At 42.0% G+C, this 19,275-nt stretch overlaps 1 protein-coding gene across 1 annotated transcript in view; it reads left to right on the forward strand.

Annotated features, from left to right (window-relative positions):
- The window catches only part of KPNA1 (karyopherin subunit alpha 1), a 181,930-nt gene extending 163,282 nt beyond the window's left edge, over positions 1 to 18,648 (forward strand). Inside the window, exons 13-14 of the mRNA XM_069202718.1 lie at positions 7 to 185; positions 10,555 to 18,648. Coding sequence (XP_069058819.1) covers positions 7 to 185; positions 10,555 to 10,742 — 367 coding nt within the window. The 3' untranslated portion in view covers positions 10,743 to 18,648. The remainder of the gene's footprint in view (positions 1 to 6; positions 186 to 10,554) is intronic.
- The last annotated feature ends 627 nt before the right edge of the window (positions 18,649 to 19,275 follow it).

The raw sequence follows: 19,275 nt of genomic DNA on the forward strand, positions 1-19,275 counted from the left end.
TTTTAGGTATCTAGTAGAACTAGGTTGTATAAAACCTTTGTGTGATCTCCTCACTGTGATGGATTCGAAGATCGTGCAGGTTGCATTGAATGGCTTGGAGAACATCCTGAGGCTAGGAGAGCAAGAAACAAAACGGAATGGCACAGGGATCAATCCATACTGTGCACTCATCGAGGAAGCTTATGGTAAGAGTATGGCTAAATGCTCCTTTGGTGAGAATTTACGATGGAAGCTCTAGCGTTAAATCCAACTGTGGTGTTGGCTTTGTGGAGGCGAGAGAGAAAGTTGCTACTTAACTTTTAATGGTTGCCGGTCACACTCACACGTTTTAGCTAATGACACCAGGGGTACACATGCTTTTTTTCATGTAACAGTAATAAATAATGGGTTACTGAAGGAGAAAAATAACCTTGTAACAGTTACAGAAACGGTGAAGGAAATGCAAGCAATGAAATTTTTGTATGTAATCTAGTGGAGTAAAAATACACTTTGGAGGTAAATGGCATTTGGTCCTATATAATGTGGTACTTGTAATCCTTTAGACCCTGTCTGTGGCTTCAATGGCACTTGATTGCATAAGAACACAATGTGCTGGGAGATGCCCATGGAGGAGAGCACATTAGTTTAGTTTATTTATGTTCGATGGCATCTGTCGCTGTAGATACGCATGTTCTGCAATAGCTCGCCATCTGGTGTTGGGCCGGAGTGTTACAAGTTGTTTTTCTTCGAAGAAGTATTTCGAGTCACGGGACCGAGTGACTCCTCCTTTTGTCTCCATTGCGCATGGGCGTCGACTCCATCCTCGATTGTTTTTTTTCCGCCATCGGGTTCGGACGTGTTCCTGTCGCTCCGAGTTTCGGAACGGAAGATTGGCTAATTTCGGAAGATTTTCGTCGGTATTGTTGCGTTCGGGATCGGCGTACTTGGATTCCACACCGCATCGAAGATCGAAGAGCTCCGGTGCCCTTCAGGGTAGTTTTTCGATCCCCCGTCGGGGCCTGGTCGGCCCGACCGCGTGCTGAAGAACGCCGATGGAACGGACCCCGTTCCGTTTCTGCCCCAAATGCCACAATAAATACCCCTACACAGACCAACACTTGGTCTGCAACCTGTGCCTGTCACCTGAGCACAGCGAAGACACCTGCGAGGCCTGTCGTGCGTTCCGGTCCCGAAAAACACTCCGAGACCGTCGAGCCAGAAGACTTCAGATGGCGTCCGCACCGACAGCCCGACAGGAGTTCGAGGAACAGGAAGAGGAAGGTACCTTCTCGATCCAAGACTCAGACTCCGAAGGATTCGACGATACACAAACCGTGAGTAAGACGTCGAAAACCACACAGAGACACATTTACAAGGCCCAGGGGACGCCACTGCCATCCGGCCATGGCTCCACCCATAAATTCGGTGACCGACCGTCGGCACCGAAAAAGGCCCAAACAGTGCCGAGATCGTCCGACTCCGGTCGAGACACCGGCACGCAGCTTTCTCGGGACCGAGAAAGTGCTGGAGACAAGCCTCGACACCGAGATGCCGGTGTGGACACGGCTCGACGCCGAGACAGCGGCACCGACGCAGATCGACGCCGAGAGGTTTCGGCCCCGAAAAAGAAAAAAGTCACCTCGGAGCCGAAAAAACACGCAGACAGGGTTTCGATGCCGAAACAAACTGCAAGCGACCCAGCTTCAGGCTCTTATACAGAAGAGCACTCGCTAACCTCCCAAATGCGAAAGCATAGGTTTGAGGAAGAGCTACAAGCAACTGATGTGGACCATACGCAAAAGCGTATCTTCATACAGCAGGGGACAGGAAAGATAAGCACCCTTCCCCCTATTAGGAGAAAGAGAAGGTTGGAGTTCCAGACTGAACAAACACCACAACCAAAAGTGGTGAAAAGAGTTACCCCACCACCCTCTCCTCCGCCCGTGATTCACGTCTCACCAGCACAAACTCCATCACTCTCCCCAGCTCACACCACCATGAGCCAGGGTGACCAAGATCAGGACGCATGGGACCTATACGACGCCCCAGTGTCAGATAATAGTCCGGAGGCATACCCTACGAAGCCATCTCCACCAGAGGACAGCACCGCGTATTCTCAAGTGGTGGCTAGAGCAGCACAATTTCACAACGTAAGCCTCCACTCAGAACAGGTCGAGGATGATTTTTTATTCAACACACTCTCCTCCACCCACAGTTCGTACCAAAGCCTGCCTATGCTCCCTGGTATGCTCCGGCACGCAAAAGACATCTTTAAGGAGCCGGTCAAAAGCAGGTCAATCACACCAAGGGTGGAAAAAAAGTATAAGGCGCCTCCTACAGACCCGGTTTTCATCACTACACAGCTGCCACCAGACTCTGTCGTTGTAGGAGCAGCTAGGAAAAGGGCCAACTCTCACACATCTGGAGATGCACCACCCCCAGATAAAGAAAGCCGCAAGTTCGATGCAGCTGGTAAAAGAGTCGCAGCACAGGCTGCAAACCAGTGGCGCATCGCGAACTCCCAGGCACTACTTGCGCGCTATGACAGAGCCCACTGGGACGAGATGCAACATCTCATTGAACATCTGCCCAAGGACTTACAAAATAGGGCAAAACAAGTGGTTGAGGAGGGACAGGCCATTTCCAACAACCAGATCCGCTCCTCCATGGACGCTGCAGATACAGCTGCACGGACAATTAATACATCCGTAACTATCAGAAGGCATGCATGGCTCCGAACGTCTGGATTTAAACCAGAGATTCAACAAGCAGTTCTCAATATGCCTTTTAATGAAAAAGAACTGTTCGGTCCAGAAGTGGACACAGCGATTGAGAAACTCAAAAAAGATACGGACACTGCCAAAGCCATGGGCGCACTCTACTCCCCGCAGAGCAGAGGGAATTACAGCACATTCCGTAAAACGCCCTTTCGAGGGGGGTTTCGGGGTCAGAGCACACAAGCCAGCACCTCACAAGCAACACCGTCCAGTTACCAGGGACAGTATAGAGGAGGTTTTCGGGGACAATATAGAGGAGGGCAATTCCCTAGAAATAGAGGAAGATTTCAAAGCCCCAAAACCCCTACTACTAAACAGTGACTCACATGTCACTCACCCCCTCCACACAACACCAGTGGGGGGAAGAATAGGTCATTATTACAAAGCGTGGGAGGAAATCACTACAGACACTTGGGTTCTAGCAATTATCCAGCATGGTTATTGCATAGAATTTCTACAATTCCCTCCAAACATACCACCAAAAGCACAAAATTTAACAACACACCACTCCAATCTCCTGGAGATAGAAGTGCAGGCACTATTGCAAAAGAATGCAATCGAATTAGTGCCAAACACACAAATAAACACAGGAGTTTACTCACTGTACTTTCTGATACCAAAGAAGGACAAAACGCTGAGACCAATCCTAGACCTCAGAGTAGTGAACACTTTCATCAAATCGGACCACTTCCACATGGTCACACTACAAGAAGTATTGCCATTGCTAAAACTACACGACTACATGGCAACTTTAGACCTCAAGGACGCTTATTTCCATATACCAATACACCCATCGCACAGGAAATACCTAAGGTTTGTATTCAAAGGAATACATTACCAATTCAAGGTACTGCCTTTCGGATTAACAACCGCACCAAGAGTCTTTACCAAATGCCTAGCGGTAGTCGCTGCACACATAAGAAGGCAGCAAATACATGTGTTCCCATATTTGGACGACTGGCTAATCAAGGCCCATTCGTTCATAGAGTGCTCAAATCACACAAATCAGATCATACAAACCCTCTTCAAACTCGGGTTCACCGTCGACTTTACAAAATCCAACATTCTGCCGCGCAAGGTACAACAATACCTAGGAGCCATAATAGACACATCAAAGGGAGTAGCCACTCCAAGTCCACAAAGAATTCTAAATTTCAACACCATCATACAACGCATGTATCCAACACAAAAGATACAAGCAAAGATGGTATTACAACTCCTAGGCATGATGTCTTAATGCATAGCCATTGTCCCAAACGCAAGACTGCACATGAGGCCCTTACAACAATGCCTAGCATCACAGTGGTCTCAAGCACAGGGTCACCTTCTAGATCTGGTGTTAATAGACCGCCAAACTTACCTCTCGCTTCTGTGGTGGAACAACATAAATTTAAACAAAGGGCGGCCTTTCCAGGACCCAGTGCCACAATACGTAATAACAACAGATGCTTCCATGACAGGGTGGGGAGCACACCTCGATCAACACAGCATACAAGGACAATGGATCGTACATCAATCAAAACTGCATATCAATCACCTAGAACTTCTAGCAGTTTTTCAAGCACTAAAAGCTTTCCAACCAATAATAGTTCACAAATACATTCTCGTCAAAACAGACAACATGACAACAATGTATTATCTAAACAAGCAGGGGGGGACGCACTCCACGCAGTTAAGCCTGCTAGCACAAAAGATTTGGCGTTGGGCAATTCACAACCAAATTCGCCTAATAGCACAATTTATACCAGGGATCCAAAATCAACTCGCAGACAATCTCTCTCGAGATCACCAACAGGTCCACGAATGGGAGATTCACCCCCAAATTCTGAACACTTATTTCAAACTCTGGGGAACACCTCAGATAGACTTGTTTGCGACAAGGGAGAACGCAAAATGCCAAAACTTCGCATCCAGATACCCACACGAACAATCCCAAGGCAATGCCCTATGGATGAACTGGTCAGGGATATTTGCTTACGCTTTTCCTCCTCTCCCTCTCCTTCCTTACCTGGTAAACAAACTCAGTCAAAGCAAACTCAAACTCATATTGATAGCACCAACTTGGGCAAGGCAACCCTGGTACACAACGCTGCTAGACCTATCAGTGGTACCCTGCATCAAATTGCCCAACAGGCCAGATCTGTTGACACAGCACAACCAAAAGATCAGACACCCAGATCCAGCATCGCTGAATCTAGCAATCTGGCTCCTGAAATCCTAGAATTCGGGCACTTACAACTTACCCAAGAATGTATGGAAGTCATAAAACAAGCTAGAAGGCCATCCACCAGGCACTGCTATGCAAGTAAATGGAAGAGGTTTGTTTGCTACTGCCATATTAATCAAATACAACCATTACACACAACTCCAGAACATGTAGTGGGTTACTTGCTTCACTTACAAAAATCTAACCTAGCTTTCTCTTCCATTAAAATACACCTTGCAGCAATATCTGCATACCTGCAGGCTACCTATTCAACTTCCCTATATAAAATACCAGTCATTAAAGCATTCATGGAGGGCCTTAGGAGAATTATACCACCAAGAACACCACCTGTTCCTTCATGGAACCTAAATGTTGTCCTAACTAGACTTATGGGTCCACCTTTTGAACCCATGCACTCCTGCGACATACAGTTCCTAACCTGGAAGGTGGCATTTCTCATCGCCATTACTTCCCTAAGAAGAGTAAGCGAGATTCAGGCGTTTACAATACAGGAACCTTTTATACAACTACACAAAAATAAACTCGTCCTAAGGACCAATCCTAAATTTTTGCCAAAGGTTATTTCACCGTTCCATCTAAATCAAACAGTGGAACTTCCAGTGTTTTTTCCACAGCCAGATACAGTAGCTGAAAGGGCACTACATACATTAGATGTCAAAAGAGCATTGATGTATTACATTGACAGAACAAAAAACATCAGAAAGACTAAACAACTATTTATTGCATTTCAAAAACCTCATGCAGGAAACCCAATATCAAAACAAGGTATAGCCAGATGGATAGTTAAATGCATCCAAATCTGCTACCTTAAAGCTAAACGACAGCTGCCCATTACACCAAGGGCACACTCAACCAGAAAGAAAGGTGCTACCATGGCCTTTCTAGGAAACATCCCAATGCAAGAGATATGTAAGGCAGCCACATGGTCTACGCCTCACACATTCACCAAGCACTACTGTGTAGACGTGTTATCCGCACAACAAGCCACAGTAGGTCAAGCCGTATTAAGAACATTATTTCACACTACTTCCACTCCTACAGGCTGATCCACCGCTTTTGGGGAAACAACTGCTTACTAGTCTATGCAGAACATGCGTATCTACAGCGACAGATGCCATCGAACTGAAAATGTCACTTACCCAGTGTACATCTGTTCGTGGCATCAGTCGCAGTAGATTCGCATGTGCCCACCCGCCTCCCCGGGAGCCTGTAGCAGTTTGGAAGTTGCCTTCAATTATTTATATATGTATCATCTCAACCTTAAATAGGTGCATACTTAGTCACTCCATTGCATGGGCACTATTACTACAATTCAACTCCTACCTCACCCTCTGCGGGGAAAAACAATCGAGGATGGAGTCGACGCCCATGCGCAATGGAGACAAAAGGAGGAGTCACTCGGTCCCGTGACTCGAAATACTTCTTCGAAGAAAAACAACTTGTAACACTCCGGCCCAACACCAGATGGCGAGCTATTGCAGAACATGCGAATCTACTGCGACTGATGCCACGAACAGATGTACACTGGGTAAGTGACATTTTCATTTCTCTACTACTGTCTTCCAAGAAGGCTGACCAGGGCCTGTTTCACATGCATTATACAGTCTACAGGCTCCAATCTGTGGGTTACAGCAGGGCAGCCTTGTTGGGTAATTGGAGTAAAAAATTAGGTAATCGCAGTTCCTGCATCAATGTTGTACACTTACTCCTTTATTGTACTAGTACATAAAAAACGATGCAGGGTCCCGACACTGGAATGCAGGCCAATCTCGCCTGCTGCTCCTTTAAGAGCTCATGTATTGTGCTGCTATTTTGTTTTTTTCATCTGTATTAAATAACTTTGGCTGGTGTCTTGGGTCCATAGTGAAAATGTTGTCCCTCGGTGTATTTACTTACGGATCTTTAGAATGGTAATGTAGCTTCTGCTTATGTTTGAAGTGTAGTGGTGGAGCAAACAGTACTACCAGTGAAGAACATGTGCTCACGCTGGCACTAGATTACCTGTGCTTTGGAGCTGTTTGAGAAAACTGTTGAATGGTGTAGGTTGAGCATCGAGACAGAGTTTAAGGCTCACGAAGGGGCACAACTTGTTCAGGCCTGACACAACCTGCATTGAGCTACCCTTCCAGAGGGTGCAACTGTCTCCTCATTGTCTCTCGACTCAGGGTAGATGGCTGCAGACTGGGGCATAGCTCTGTAAGTGCTTAAAGTTGGCCATGTACAAGAAGGAATGGTTGACCTGCTGAATGGCGCAGAGGAGTGGTTGGGTTGGGGGAGGCAGGGGTGTTGAGTTGTTGAGACTGGTGGGATGGTTCTGAATACCACATAAGATACGCTGGTTTCTCCAATACGTTTTTATATGGTGAATGAGGAGGGTTGGTGTTGGTTGTTTTAGTAATGATAAAATGTATGCACACACATTGCCACTTATGACCCTCTATTTAATACTATCTTTCTTGCAGTGACCCTAGCAATAAATGTTTCCAGCATAACTCCACATAATATATTTAAAGTTGCATTGAAGTGTCAGCCAGGTTAAGGGAATGCTAAAGAGCAGCAGTCAGTTTGTTTTAGGCTTGGCTGCAACCAAAAGAAGTTTTGTTTTTTTGCTATCCCTGAAGATAGTTCAACATCTAGAATGGCTGCTTAATAACCTTTACTACCCTTATATGAATTAGTCTACAGAAATATTACATACTCTCTGTGATCTGTTTGTGGATCAAGGTCCTGCAACGATGCAACCTAGTTGGATAGTACATAATGCCATTGTGTTCTGTCAGCCTCTACCTCTGTTACATTCTGATGAGCAGTCTGATTGGATTCCTTTTGCTCTTGCCAATACAGTAACAGAAATAGCCTACGCCTGTAGTGCTATATTTGGCGGAAAAGATTTTCTATACTTTTGCCATTAGTGATAATAGTGTTAATTGGGCAATGATCAATATGGTTCCCTAAAGTGATCTGTTCTATTTAATATTCTATTGAAGAACAGAAGTAGCAGAAGAGACTTCAGTTTCAGGTTATTAGAGAAATTCCTAAAATCATTTAGGTTGCTTGGCATAGTTTTAAACAGCCAGACGTAAACTGCTTGTTTTTGAGTCTGGTTCATGGAGTTTATTTGTGGACCCCTTAAGTCAGATACCTAAGTTTGTTAGGAGGGATCAGCTGATCAAAATGAATAATTTCGGTAATACATGTATCTGATAGAGACTTCTAGTTGCAGATTCTTTACCTTAGAATTTGCCCCAGACGTCAGAGTGTACCTGGAGATTTTTCTTTGAGCAGTACCCTTGTGTGCCGTCAGGTGGCTTCAGTCGACTCCACATCCGTCATTGGCGTTGTGATGACATTGCAGTCGTATATGGTCCACAACCCACAGATGTCAGTTCTTTTCTTTCCACGCCAGCCTATGCACAGATCCGGAGAAGAGCTAACCTCAGGTGCTTTTTGACTGAATTTTTGACTTTTTGTCAAAAGGTTTTTGACCTGGTGCTTTGAGGTGTCATCTTGGAAGACGGGGTTCAAGCTGTGTGACTCCTGTCACCGCATGATGTCGGTGATGGGATCCGCACCTCACGTGCTTGTGGTGCCTGAAGCATGACAATGACCCGAAGTCATGCTCAGAGTGCCAGCCCATAACCCGAAATCTTTGAGAGACTGCTCCTAAAGCTCATGGTGGCCTGGTGCTAGACTCCGCAGTGCTCCCGTTCGAGAGGAAGGCCACGAAACCGCTAGCGGACCTATCACCACTCGTCCTCACCCCACTCCAAGTTCACGGGACGTTCAGGTCACAGGAAGAAGTCGAAGAAGAACAAATGTTTTTCGACTTCACCCAGTCGCTCGGACGATGCGACACGGGAGCATCGTCGTTGTAGACCTCCATCCTCCGAGCCTACTTCTGAGTCACCTCCCTGAGGCTGAGGCCAAGGTCGTAAAGAGGGTCTTAATCTTCCCTTCCTACCAAAAATAGACTTGTCCTTGTGTAATGTAACCGGTGGTCATGTGAAGCGCTCCAGTACGTTCGTGTCAAGTACGTGCTACATAAAACGGCAAAAAAGAAGTAAATAATTCCTTTGTGTAGAGTTTGCGCTATATAAAACTGCAACAAAAAAAAAAGTGCTTCAATACCTTTGTGTCGTGTTCGCACTCCATAAAAGTTCAAAAAAATGTCAATAAAAAAAAAAGAACCCCCAGGCTTTGCAAAGAAAAACAGCAAGACATCCGAAAACGATGAAGAGTAAGTAACCACATACTGCCATGAGTGCAAACAAACAAAGGCATTCAACACTGCAAATGCCATCGGAAATATGAAGCATGGCGTTCGTGAAGTGGACGCCATGCTGATACACGAGCTGAGGCTAACTAAAAAGATTTTTTTTTTTTTTTTTTTTTTTAAGTGCGCACAGAGGAACCTAAATTTGAAAAAGAAAAAAAAAAGAGTAAGCCCACATGTGACAGGGTCAGTCCTGGTGGGAGGGTACAAAAGTGCACAAGGAGGGAGTAGTAAGCATTTGCACCAATAGAAAGCAAGCATTTAGGAAAGACAAAACAACCCAATTACAAAGATGGGCAGAACTTAAAGCCCATAATCTAAATACATTTCTCAAAGAGACTGCGCAAGCGCTGCCAAGGCGAGACCTACAAAGATGGTCCTTAGTAAATGTGTGCGTAAGCATTTCACTGCTGAATGTCATCTTGTCCACTAGTTGACAGCCAGAATTGGCTATTATCAAAATTAAAGATGGAGCAGTCTTAATAGGACGGCCTTCACAGGGTACTCTGTTACAAGCATTTTATTTCCCTGAAATCACCTCATTGCCTGTAGTTTATCTTGCATTGTTTAAAAATTAACCTCTGGGTGAGCTAAGCATGCGTCACTCTGCTGCTTCTAAGCAATATTGCACATGAGAAATCCCTGATAGAGCATTATAAAAACATCCAACACTATTCCAAAATTTAAATTAAAAAGAAAAGAAAAAAAAGTGAAGCACTCAGCTTGTAGAGCTCCGATTTCCTAAACTTAAAATTAGACATATACAACTAATTTCAGTGTTAATTTATTTGAAGTAAATTTCAGTTGCATAATGGTTTGCATTGTCAATGTAATTTACATGTCTGCGTTAAAGTGTGTTGTAAGTGTATTTGTAGTTTTGTATGTTCTAGCTAACAACTGATTCTCATTTTACTTATAAAAGTGGTAATGCTATAGTAAAAGAATAGTTTCAAACAATTCTCCAGATAGATTTGAATGATGGATCTTACTTATGGAAAGGATACCTTTCTCAAAAGGGATAGTGACAATAGCATGTTTGAGGAAACTAGTAAATAAGTTTCTCTTATTGTTTTGTTTATTCTTTATTTGCTTTATCTCGTTTCCAGCATGCACATACATCCCTTGACTTTTGTTAGGATGTGAAGTTGAGCTGATTAACTATTAGACTAAGAGTAGGTTCGATATTTATAGGAGAGCTTCTCTTTGCTGTTTTTTACGAGCTGTCTTCTGTTTTCCTCTCTGCTCCTATGATCCCTTGTGGGAGAGATTAAACAGTCCTTTATTCTTCTGCTTTGTAGGTCTTGATAAAATTGAGTTCCTACAGAGCCACGAAAACCAGGAGATCTACCAGAAGGCATTCGATCTGATTGAGCACTACTTTGGAGCTGAGGACGAGGACAGCAGTATCGCACCACTGGTCGACCTGAGCCAGCAGCAGTATATCTTCCAGCAGCGAGAGGCTCCAATGGAAGGATTCCAGCTCTAATCTAGCAAGCAAGAGGGTTCACCACTCCCAGTCTGTCCCTTGGCGGAGCTCAGAGCTGCTAGGCAGAAAATCTTTCAATGTCTTTCATAAAAATGTTTGCGCTCATTCGCTTGCCGTGCGCGCAGTCTCTTACTCTCTCAGGCACACACCTGACAGGAATGTTTAGCACCTCACAGCGGAGGAAGAACTCAACACCTGGACCTGATTTTGGGGGTATTAAAACGAGAATTGCCCTTGGTGCACTTCAGCGTATGCATCTGCATATCTACGTGTTGCATCAGACTGGACTCTACACATGTGGACATTGATACGCGGAATCCCTCTTCTTCCGGAGGTGAAAAAGTGGCACCGTCACTTTGACTATGAATGAAAGACACAAGGTAAAGACATGAACACACAAACACTGACTCTCAGTACGAGACGGACGTTCTCCTTCAACGCAACAAAAGCTTGTTGGTAAAGTTAACACAGACTCAGTTGCGTGCATTTTTTCACTGTACTTGATGACCTATAGAACTGCTTCTACTGACTTCAATCAGACTTGTTTTATTTAAACCTCCACCGAGGATGAGAGAGCGAGAGAGCGCCTCGGACATGTTCATTTCTTGCTGGATGTGCAGGCCTGTGTGACTGGCACACATACATGTTAGCCGATTGAAAAGGAAAAAAGATAAGCTAACTACTGTCATGCACCCAAAAGCCTTCAATGGAAATGCTTTCTGGTTTTATAAACATTTGACCTGAATCCTTCCATCATTACAAAGAAGAAAATCAAAGCTCTCACACTGGACTGTAGGCTGCCTCTTTGAGAAGTTTAATCAGAATTATCATCTATGGCCTCCTGCCCACACCCAAGTCACTCGACTCTGAGCTGCTCCGCTTCAAACCTAGGACACCTGCCCACATTTCCTTCCAAAACAGACTTTTTGATTTCTGTTGTAATCCAAGCGAGGAAAGTACTCCCATGCCCTCAAAAATGTGACAAACATTCTGCAGTCTGCACCATTCAGTCTTTGTGGCCCAGATTTTGGTCCTGCAGAGTCCTTGCCTCCATACCCACTCCCGTATCATAGACATCCCCAGAACACCTATTTTATTTTGAATGCATCCTTGGTAGATTTATGGTTTGTAAATTATTACATTATTTTTAATGTAAGCTCTCAATGTTGACATGGCTTCTATATTGATGCAAGGACAAACAACTGTAAATTGAGTGCCGAAACTTCAAGCTGCTCTGTTCTTTTTTTTGCCATGTTTCTCTTAAGCCTGAAAAAGAAATCATTTATAAGCACTGCTTCAAATTCCTCATCCAATAGTTTCAGCCACGAAAATGCTAATTTATTGTTTTAATGTAAAACAACCCACTTGAAATTACTTCAGAGCAGTGAGGTAATTACCCTGGGAGATCACATTGGGTGTTTGACATCTAACCATTTGCTCTTTTCAGTTTTTGTTAGTTTGCTATAAGGACAGTAAAATGGTTTGATAGTAGCAATACTGCACCCTCTGACTTTCTCAATTAATCTTCCATTTTGTTCGATTTGTGCTACAGAACGGTGGCATAACAGGTTACAAAATATACCTGACTGCTTGAACTAGCTGGTGAAGAATTTGTCTTATGAATGCACTTTTTGCTGTCTTCCATGCGTGCCTCCACACTGTTCAGAGTATAAAGTGTAAATTCATTGCGAATTTTTTTTGTAAGTGTGCAAAATTTCTTGCCATGTGGGAATACTGCACCAGTAACAGGCAATATTGGTTGATTGATATCGTCGTTTTCAAAACAAGATTCTAAAAAAAAAACTTTTCCAGGTGTTTCTGAACTCCACTTGTTTACTGTTCTAGATTACTGTTACAACTCCTCCCACCCCACTGTGATACTTTCCAAGACTTGGCAGTTTCTCTTAAGTATAGCCCTACGATCATACGTCCTTTTCCTGAGTCACTCTGATTCTTTTGCATTTCCTTCTGATCCTTTATCACCTTTCTCCTAATATTTAGTGTCCTGTCTTTTCAAAATGCTTGTGAACACCCATGCCTATTGCTTCCTTTCTCTAAAGTCCTTGCTATCCTATGCTTTTCATGCAACGTATCGCTGACCATCCCAAGATGCATTATCTTACCGTGGGAAACCTGTTAACTCATTGCTCTTATCTGGATCTTATGCTTCCCAAATTGGTGCCACAGTTTTCGAATGCTGCATATATTTCATGCCTTACCCAACATTGGATACCGTAGAGTCGTTTGGTGTTCTTGGCTTCCCTCGGTAGATCTCCGCTTTTGACACCTTGCGGTCTACAAATAAAAATCCAAGCTCCCATTGGACTTCATTATATCCTGTTCTGTGTTCTCTTGGAGACTACTAGTACTCAAGCTCCACACATGTATTTTTCATGCGCTGTTACAATATTCATTTCTACCTTTAGTTTAGTCCTTTTCATGGCGTGGGATTTTCAGGCGACGCAATTTTTCCTGTGATTTGGAGAATGTTGTTTTTATTGTCTACATCATTTAGTTTGGGATTGATTGTTTTGACCCCATCCGTGTATATTGCATTTTATCTGTGTTTTTTCCAAAGTATGCTTTACCTTTAATGTCTGCTTGGAAAACACAAATACTGCTCTGTTTGCTGCTACATTTAAATGCCTAAAAGAAGCATATCATCAATTGTTAATATTTACTTGACCATGGTTTGTGAGTTTTGGAGAATTCCCTTACCTTATAGATTTGGATTTCACACTGAAAGACCTTGAGAATGAGAACTTTACATGGAAGACATTTCAAGACAAATCCTAGATTCTTGGTGCTTAACCTTTATTTATCTGGGGATATCTCACCAGGTTCCACTCTGAGGTCCAGCCAACAAACCTCACTCTCTAGCTAGAGAAACCCATTGATTGTAGCAGTAGGGGCAGAATGGTTCCTCTACAATGGCTGATTTTGTAGGTGAATAATATAAAACTGTCAAACTCTTTGACTGTTTACTGGCAGAATCTAAAACACAAAATACATGTTTTCTTGTGACTAATCTTGCCAGGCCTACGTTAATTTCACTACACCTGTTGCAGAAACTGCATCTAAAATACCATACAAACAAAAGTCTGGCCTTTTTAGAGCAACTGCTTTTCCTCTGAAGTGTACAATAGGTACCAGACATGTCCCATGATGGAAGCTCACCGTTTAAGCTTGTCCTTTGCACCTTATATATTTTTCTGAAGGCAGCGCGCTAAGTCCAGCCTGAAGGGATGCTCTGTCACACAGGCATTCATTTTTTAGCTACCAGTTAATATGCAGAGGGATTTCTAACATTTTTTTTTAAACCCAGCAAAAAGTAAAATCCTCACTCCCCTTGACAAACCGTTTTTCTTACTACACTAAATGGGAAATTAATCCCATGGGTTATCGATCCCAAACAGTTAATCTCTACAAGCATGCATGCTCAGCTTATTTAGTTCCCCCCTCTCTTGCAGCAATCCAGTGTGAGGAGTGGTGACCTGAATTGAAGAAAGTCCTGTCTGTCAAATGTTAAGTTATCACACTGTGGTACAGTATTTGGTTGTATTTGAAAATGTTACTTCCAAAGTTATCACTTTTGTAGGATCAATGTTATGCTCCTTTTATTAAAAAAAAAAAACTCATTCAATTGTTCAGTGGAGAAAATCAGGTGTATCCACCAGTAGGATTTAATCGGGCTGTTGCATCTATTTTGAGGTCTGAAAGATGAAAAAATGGATTACAACCCATTGTGGTACGGAAGGATCATCTACTATCATTGATCAGTTGGAGCTCGTAATCTTGCACAGTCTCTAGTCCCATCTTGTTGAGTAAGCTTTTGTGGCATTGTTTTTCAAATGTCAGTTTTCTTTGCTACCTTGAAAAGGGGTAGATGCTTCTACATGGGGTACCAAGCATTTTATAATCTCTTAAGAGGGGATCTATAGAGAAAGGACACTGAAAATACTTTTTCCATGTGTCTATTAATGAAGTTTAAAACTAAGAAGGTAGGCCAATACCCTCAATAAAGTCAAATTCGTTGGCTTTTTTTTTTGCTTAGTTTTGCCTTTATTGATGTTGGTCTGTTTAAGGAGGAAAAACTTAAACAGGTGCTGGAAAAAACACTTTCTTTAAGATGAAAATATTATCTTGGTATGGGTTTTTGAGCTTCTTAGTATACAATGTGCCCTTTATATTCTCTGGTCTTTAGGAGCCAGACTGCCAAACATGAGGCTAGACATTTTCCTTTCCATTTGGAATAGCTCTTTTACTCTGTTTTGGTTGCATGATGTAAGCCACAGTAGGGCCAAACACCAGATATGGCATGCCTATGTTGGATTTGAGAGGATCAGGTCTACTTTGACCTTGGTCTTAATACACTATTTTGATTGTGGGTAAGGCATTGTGGAAATACCTTTAGCTTATTCATTTGTCTTTTTGAAGGGCTCCCTTCCTATGTTTTTTTCTGGTGTTTGTTTTTGGTCCTCCTTTTTTAGCCAGCATCTCGTGTTACCTTGTTGGGAAGGCAAGGCTGTTTTCAAAGTGATCAAGGGAGGGACTAACCATTTGTGGCACACTCTGCCTTATTTCAATTTCATCTGGTGATAAGTTAAGAGATGCAAGGAAATGCTTATACTGTTTGGTACAGTACTACCATGATTATGTAGTTGATCTCAAACCAAGAAAGAATTTTAGTGTGCTTAGCAGCACACACTCATAATTTCAAATTTATTTCTGTGTTTAGATGATGGCCACATAGTGTTTATTTTATTAAAATTATGTACCCATTTGATCTGTTCTGTGAAACTTTCCAACTCTTATGTTTCGTATTGATGTGAAAATGGCCATGACCACTTATGTATTAGAGAAAACATGGCTAAGCTTGAGTTGACACTCATGTGGTAGGACTGGGGCCAACTTTCTTGCAGATAGACACATTTTCTCCAGATCAGAAATTGTTTTTAGAAATGACATCCTTAGAAAAGGAAGTTGAACTTTCTACTTTGAAAAATTCTGCTGGAAAATCAAGATGGTGTTGAGTGTTCAAGCTTCATTTGGGTAGCGCTCAACGACTTCCAGTAAGAGGCATCTGGAATAGCTTTAAACCCTAAAGAAAGAACATTAATAACGGTCTTACAGTACTTCAGCTTGGGTGTATGTTTTCAATTGTTACAACGACCTTCCTATTTAATGTCATAGATTGTTCTACTTGTTTTTAAAAAAAAAAAACCTAATTACTAAGGTTTTGACCATAATTTCACAACCTATTTCCCTTCAGAATATCCTCATTCTCCCACAACACCTGTTCTTGTTAATTACCTTCACCAACATTTACTGCCTATTACTGGTCTCTCTTGATTCCTCCATTTTCAGTTTACCTTAGTAAACCCTTGTCTCTGCCTTCTCATTTAAAATGGTTTGCAGTGTTTGTCCTGTTGCAGACCTACGATGTCCCCATTGTATTGCCTCAGCATTATTGCTGCAATCATAAAAAGGTAAATGGTGTTTTTGTCACCACTGTCTTTACACATTTTTCCTTTTGTTGTGTTCATTCAGGTTCTGGTGCTTGGCAACTTCAGTAATTTAGTGTCCCTTAAGTAATCACGGCCTCTTAGTTTTCAGCTAAAATTCTAGGAAACTCTTTCCCAGTTTTATTATTATGCTGCATACACATTTCCATTGAGTAGTTCCACTATTGCTAATGGTTACGGGATGGAGAATTGTTACTTGGTCAACAGTGAAAGCATGCCAAGCAATTATTGCACTTGACATAACCTTCACTATGGCAGTTCTTGCAAAGTTACAAGGTAGAACAAAAAATTGCAATAAAGGTGTAAAAATATTATTTTGCACACATGCACAGTTGTTTACTTTTAAAGATCATATCATCACTTGTTCGGCATGGTGGCAGTTTTGTTCAGCGTGAAAACGTGTCAAATGTACAGCGGGGTTTAGGTTGATCAACATTAGTATGTCAGTGTTGTGCCAGTTTGTGGTTTTAAAAGGTGCAGCCTATTATGTAGAAAAATGCAAATGCTGGGTGTTACGGTACAGCTGATCTAATTTATTTTCATATTCTAGGGAGTTGGCAAACATTTTTGGGGATGAATCAAGAATATTTTGGCTAATGTTATCTTCTCCAACAGATTTTTTGTTAACTTGCTTATAAATGCATAGCATTTGCATTAACTGCCAGAGACTATCTGTATCCTACACATTTTCTTACAGCTGCTTGTAATAACATCACCAAATGTGCCTCTCAGGAGTGAGGCAAAAAGTCTGACTTTTTGATGTTTTCACATTCAAGGTGAAAATAATAGCCGGATGCTCCTTTGGCAACATTTGGTGACATAAAATCGCAAAGCAAATCTGAGACCTGATGTCATCTTGTTTGGAGTGCACCTGTAGAAAATAGTATTTTACTTTTACCAAGGTGTGATTATTATGTGTAAGCTGGGAACTGCAAAAGCGTGTGACCCAAGTGCTGGCCTGGAGCTGAGCTATCAAGACTGGTATATTGTGAGTGAACAGTATCTAACAAATAGCAATGCTGTACGAAAGGCTCAAGAATATTTTTTCCTTTAATATGGTTTCCCCAGTTCCTAATAACAAGTCATTGCTTTCTTTAAAAGCAAACATGACAGTCTGTCTGATACTGACAAAAATCTGCTTCTGTTACCTTTTTGAAGATTGTTCATGACTATATTGGGTTACTGGCTGCTTGTTTCTCCTTACATTGTGAACCTTAAAACGGGGGCAGTTTGTCAGAATATTTCTGCAAGAACATCCAGCAAATCTAGGTTTTGAAAGAGTAATAGAAAAGCGTTAGATACTATGTACATAGGTTATGAGGTGCATCTTTTATAGATGGACTTTTAGTTTTAAAGTTATCCTTTTAGATCCAACTTTGCAATACAATGTTTGCACATTGTCTACCTCCAGTATGCATCCATGTTTCTACAACTGTAGAATGAAAACCACCTATAAAATGTCCTGCTAATTAGCCATCCACACAATATACAGCTTGTGTTATGGCCGGCAGGTTGAAATGTTAGGCACTAGCATCACTCGAAATTCTTAATTTACAGGCACTGTTCTGAACAGCTTTAGTATCCTTCCAAATCCAACTGTTTATTTAAAATCACTGTTGACTGGTTTTGTTAAACCTTTCCTGCAGCCTTCTTCATGCCCCTTTTCACCACTTAAAAATGTTTATCATGAGCAAGCATTTACACACCTTACCTTCCAAAAGTCACAATTTTCTGCCTATGAGAATTCACTCTACTATAGGTCTAATATTACTGTAGTTAGCGTTTAATCATGTCTAATGACGACAATACGTTTTTCAGCAACATAAACACTCTGTTTTTTTATGCTTTTGTATGTTGATTGTGTCATTATACAGCCCACAGCTATTTTAACATTAAAGTGTTACAGCTTCTTTTTGAAAAGATCTTCAAAAAGCCCGCTTTAGTCACTGTTACTTTCTCCTGTGGTGGTTCTTGTTTTATGTTTATGGGTGGCTTCTTTTTCTGCGCTTAAGCTAGAAGGACTTCAGTTATTTGAGTTTGGTAAAGAAGCTTATTAATTTAAAAAAGAAACCAATCCCAGTGTTGCCTTTACACCACACTTCGTACTGTCACTTTGGAATGTGACATTCGCACTGATTAGTAGCAAAAACTATTGTTTCGTTTTTTATTATACAGTTAACCATGATTGGCAGTTATGTATGTTCTTAAAATTATGTTCCACACACATTGAGTGGTATGTAAGAATATCCTTAGAACAAAGCACATAAGTCATTTCTTTTCACAATTACTGGAAAAATGTCTTGAACCCTGGTCCCCACAAATATTTCCCTAAGGGATTTGATTGCAAATACCCAAGTGAGTAAATTAAACCTAGAACAAAATGGTGTAGTCTATGGTCTTATTCTATGTGTGAATTTTGGGGCAGATGGAGATGGAAAAGGGTGACTTCTAATGTACTCTCCTGCTTGTTGCTATGTTGTACTGTTCTTTTTCACCAATGTTTTCCCCCTGATTTGACTATGCTATGCACCACTAAAACCTTTGCCTCTTAGTTCCTGTGGTTTAGGCGCAGCTTCTTTTCCTTTGGCCTTCCACAGAGCTCCGAACCCATGGTATCTAACAAGGAATATACTTCAATCACATTGCTAATTACTAAGGAGGGTTGAACATCCATTGCAGCATTAGCTTGTGCTTCAGATAAGCATGAGCTCTGCAAATCTGGTCAGTCGGTGTATGTGGGGATAGTTCATCTGCCTCTATGGGTATGTGCTAATGAGGGATCTTGTACCTAGGCTTGTGGGAGCCGGTTATAAAATAATGTTTTGAGCTACTTTTAGATTTAAATAATGGGTTAGGCTAGCCCACTTTTTTTTTTTTTAACACTATAAACAATGTTCATGATAAACCTTTTACAAATTATTATAATGCTTCATCAGTGGGGCTTCATCATTTTTCTGATGTTGGAAGCTGGGTTTTGGTTGCAGTGCCCACCACCGCCAATTTTGGCC

The sequence above is a fragment of the Pleurodeles waltl genome, chromosome 8 (genome assembly GCF_031143425.1).
Source record: "Pleurodeles waltl isolate 20211129_DDA chromosome 8, aPleWal1.hap1.20221129, whole genome shotgun sequence".
Lineage (NCBI taxonomy): Eukaryota > Metazoa > Chordata > Amphibia > Caudata > Salamandridae > Pleurodeles > Pleurodeles waltl.